Source organism: Pyxicephalus adspersus, chromosome 7 (assembly GCF_032062135.1).
Source record: "Pyxicephalus adspersus chromosome 7, UCB_Pads_2.0, whole genome shotgun sequence".
Lineage (NCBI taxonomy): Eukaryota > Metazoa > Chordata > Amphibia > Anura > Pyxicephalidae > Pyxicephalus > Pyxicephalus adspersus.
Genome location: NC_092864.1, coordinates 8777966 through 8782621, shown reverse-complemented (window position 1 = coordinate 8782621; position 4656 = coordinate 8777966). Strand labels below are relative to the sequence as shown.

The 4656-nt window shown below is 33.8% G+C and overlaps 1 protein-coding gene across 1 annotated transcript; it reads right to left on the bottom strand.

The window, feature by feature from the left end:
- Positions 1 to 1175: 1175 nt before the first annotated feature.
- On the bottom strand, positions 1176 to 2136 carry LOC140334735 (olfactory receptor 1M1-like). Its single transcript, XM_072416975.1, has one exon. It carries the CDS (start codon positions 2085 to 2087, stop codon positions 1176 to 1178), a length of 912 nt encoding a protein of 303 aa, XP_072273076.1. The 5' UTR covers positions 2088 to 2136.
- Between the last annotated feature and the right edge of the window lie 2520 nt (positions 2137 to 4656).

Genomic DNA, 4656 nt, shown 5'->3' with positions numbered 1-4656 from the left:
TATTAGCATTAGGAGAAAGTGTAACATTGGAACATGCTGTATACCCCTTTATATATATAAATTAAAGTAATATATCATCATTTTTTTTAGTTTTCAGTTTATTTGAAATGGGAAAAATGTGGCTTTGTAAATGCTGTTTCTTTATCATTAATTTTTTTAAGTCCCCAATTTCTTAATAGGCAGTAGGATAAAATATAGACTTGGTAAGTTGTGTACATGTCTTTACAATGTTTTTAATTTCTTCTTTCACTTTCCAATTTCCCTAATTACCAGTAGGAGAAAATGTTGCTTTGGAAATAGTGAATACCCCTTTAGAATACTTTAATATTTTATTTCACTTTCCAATTTCCCTAACTAGCAGTGGTTGAAAATGTGGCCTTGGAAATAGTATATACTCAATTTCCCTAATTATAGATAAGATATAGATATAGATAAGGCTAAGGTGGTTGCTCTGTAGTAAAAGTTATTATCAAGAAACAATGGAGCCAGAATTTTACCAAAGAGAAGATGTTTATTATACAGTTTTTCTTTTATGACGTGTATCCCTTATGAAACAGATTAACACCATAAAAAGTTTTGAAATTGGATTTAAATGAAACAAGTATAACAACATATGTAATACAGTATGTATGTAATAATTTAAAATACAATAAAGTATTATGTATATTATGAAAACCGGTGTAGAAACCCTAAATTCCTCCTGTTCTGTATGCTAATATGTTACATATATATTACACTTAAATTAAAATAAAACTATGAGCTGATTTAGGAAACATAAAGAGACAAAATATACTACTTATACTACTGCATTTTGTATAGTTTCTATTACTCTCTTTTATTCATGACATACAATTTTCTCCAAGACCACAAATTTAAAACACAAATGTATATTGAAAGTTATTCCAAGGGACTGACTGCATTGTCTCTAAGGTGCATTGGGGCTGATTTATGAATGCTCTCCAAGGCTGGAGAGGACATACTCTCATCAGTGAAGCTGGGTGATCCAGCAAACCTGGAATGGATGTCTTAAAAGTCATGTGCTTTTTGTTTTCTATTCTGAACCAGATTTATGCCAGGTTTGTTTGATCGCCTAGCTTCACTGATAAAAGTGTGTCCTCTCCAGCCTTGGAGAGATTTAATATATCAGGCCCAATGCATCATGAGTACCATGGCAATTATTTCCTTAAAGAATTCTTCAGTTCTTTGTTTCGTAGGCTGTATATGAGAGGGTTCAACATGGGGACCACTGTGGTGTAAAACACTGTTAAGATTTGTTCCAGTACGTTGTAGCGGTCTGATGGTGGCATCATATACACCAATACAGCTGATCCATAATAGATAACCATGACAGTGAGGTGGGATGAGCAGGTGAAGAAGGCTTTACTTCTACCATCCTTAGATTTAATACGAAGTATTATCCTGATTATCTTTACATATGACATCAAGTTAAACATACTAGGCAGAAGTCCAAGTAGCAAGCAATTTGCATACATGAGCATGTAAAACATTTCATTACCACCGCAGGAAATGTTGATGAGAGCTTTGATATCACAGAAGAACTGGTGAATGGTAAAAGAAGAGCAGAAGATCATTTTTGAGATGGAACATGTAATCAAAGATGAATTTACACACGCAAAAATCCAGATGCCCATTGTTAATGCAATGCAGATTTTTCTGATAAATATTTGATGATAGTTTAAGGGGTGACAAATGGCAACATATCGATCATATCCCATTATAAATATAATTATATCTTCAACAATGCCTGCTAGATAGAAAAAATAGATCTGAGTGAAGCATTGTGTGAAGGATATGGTGTTATTCCCAGACAGTAAGATGTAGAGAAGTTTTGGAACATTAACAGTTGTAAAACAAATATCAGCAATGGACAAGTTACAAAGAAGCAGATACATTGGGGTGTGCAAATGCGGATCCATACATATTACTGTAATGATAATTATGTTCATCAGAGTTCCAATTAAATATGTAAAGAAAAAGAAGACAATGTTGAATACCAAGAAGGGATTGTTAGATTTCATAAAGAATGGCAAAATGTAAAATTCTTGCATAGTTTTATTGCTTTCCATGGGAAATTGCTATGGTTAGCGCTAAATATCGAAAGATCATGCTTGTGTGTGGTCAGTATGGATAATGTATACAGTGAAATGAATAATCATAATATTTGAATTGATTTGAGAAAAAACATTTCATGTAGATGGGTGAATACCAAGAATATGATTAAAAAGTGTAATAAAACGGAGTAAAAGCTAGAGAGAGAGAGAGAGAGAGAGAGAGAGAGAGAGAGAGAGAGAGAGAGAGAGAGAGAGAAAGTTTGTTACACACCTTACATGAAGACACAGCGCCATCTACTTGGTAGGCAACAAAAATGTGCAAAAGATCATTTAAAAGAAAGTGACCCAAACCAACTCAAAAGTACAAAATATGTTAGGCTGTTACATTATGCATAGGCTATGTGTTTTTTGGGGTGTAGGAGTAAGCCCAGAGGAAACCCACACAAACACAGGGAGAACTTTCAAACTCCTTAAACCTTTGACCCAGCGCTGCAAAGGCAGGACAGCTAGCCCCTTAGCCAGCTGTGCATCACTTACCCTTCTGAGCGCTAAGCCTGAGTGTGGCTCAGTGTAAAAAAAAACATGCTGAAAGTGGTAACCCCAAGCCACACTTGGGTAGCTAAAAAACTAAAAAAAAAAACACTTACCTGGTCCTATCGGCATCTTCAGGCATTCTGCTCCTCGGATCTCGTCCTAGGGCCGCGTCCTCTTCCTCTGTTCTTCCACTGGCGAGTGCACTGACGTTCTCTGGGAGATCCCGGTGACATTGGTGAGTGTGTCGGTGTGTGCTGGAGGTGCAGAAATTCAAATTATTTTGTATTGGATTCAATTCACAATAACTGTACTGAATCAAATACAAAGTAATCATTATAAAACATATATATATATAGATAGATATATATATATATATTATACATGCTACAGTACAGGTATTCAGTTATATTACAGGTTTCAGTAATTTTGTGCACTCTTGTTTTAACAGATTTTTGTGTATTTTTTAACCCCCCTAGCTGTTTACCGAGTGTGCCTCAAGTTGACTTTACTTACAAAAAGCGGTAATCCCTAGTCACACTCGGCGTTGCCAGAAACATAAAAAGCCCACTTACCTTCTTCCTTTGGTGTCACTGCAGGTCCTTGGGACATGTCTTCTTCCTTCGATCTTCAGCCAGCGACTGCAAAAACAATATTTTGGGTTTCCCAGTGACATCAGTGCATGTGTCGGTGCAGGCGGAAGAAGCGGCAGGAAATTCAAATAATTTTGTATTGGATTCAAAACAAAATAGCTGTATTGTGTCCAATACAAAAACATCTTTATATATTATATATATATTTATATTATATATATTTATATTATATATATATATATATATATATATATATATATATATAATATATATGCTACTGTACAGTTACATTACAGGTTTTAGTATTGTTATGTACCCTTGTTTTAACAGATTTTTTATTTAAAGTTTATCAATAAATGTATTACATTTATTAAATATTGGAGATATTTTGGTTAGGTATGCCAAAGAATTATATGCCTACAATGTAAAATAAATTTCAATGCAAAAAAAGTAACACATTTTTCATGAAAATAGACAGAATTAGAACACTTGGGGGGTTCAAGTTTATTAATAAATGTAATACATTTTGGACATATTTAGGTGAGTTATGCCTAAGAGTTATAGGCCTACAATGTAAAATAAATTTCTATGCAAAACATGTACCGCTTTTGCCATAAAAATGGTGACATAATTTGACCGCCAGGGAGTGAAAGTGAAAGTATTTTCCGGATAAAAATAAGTACCCAATTCATACTCCAGTATTTATGCTAATACAAAAATATACACCATAAGCTAAGTGTTTAGTTCTGATTTAGGGAATTTTTGTCATGATCTACCTTGACCCGTTTCTGGTGGTCTCCTTTCTAAGAAAAAAAAAATAAACTTAGCTAAACTTAGCTACCTGATTGCAATTTGTTTCAGTTCCTAGCATAATTATTATTTGTTCATAAAATGTATTTTTTATATACTGATAGCTGTGTTCTTTCTTTGTTAAGTGTCTGGTATTCTAACTTGTTTTTTTAGGTCAGGTAAATTCCATTGATAATGGACTATGTGCAATGGGTGTCCTATTCAATACCTGTAATTAGTGGTACATGTGCTGATTACCTTTGTCAGGTGAAGAGCAAGGACTGCTGGATAGAAAACAAAATATTGTGCATCAACCCATTATGTCAGATGTATGCATAATATTAGGCAGACCTTGAATACAGACGATATTTATACTGGTATACCAAACTGCAATGATAAAAAAGAAGCCATCTGGGAAAGCACAATCATTTCATCATTTCATTTCAAGTAGTTTGTGTATTAGCTAATAGTTTGGTCTCCAGACATTGTAACTAAGTACAGTTTGAGTCATTTGCAGTTCATTTTTTAACCACCTGAGCGTTGCACTGATTTCTAGATTTCTGTTCCAAAAGCGTCACAGGTTTTCATGAAATTTTTTTTTTAAATTGTAGACCTGTAACTTACAGAAATATGTCCGAATAGGGTTCTAGTAGATATCATGAATATAAAAA

Bases quoted from the DNA above. Each gene is read 5' to 3' on its own strand.
- LOC140334735 (XM_072416975.1), bottom strand. From the start codon at position 2,087: ATGGAAAGCAATAAAACTATGCAAGAATTTTACATTTTGCCATTCTTT.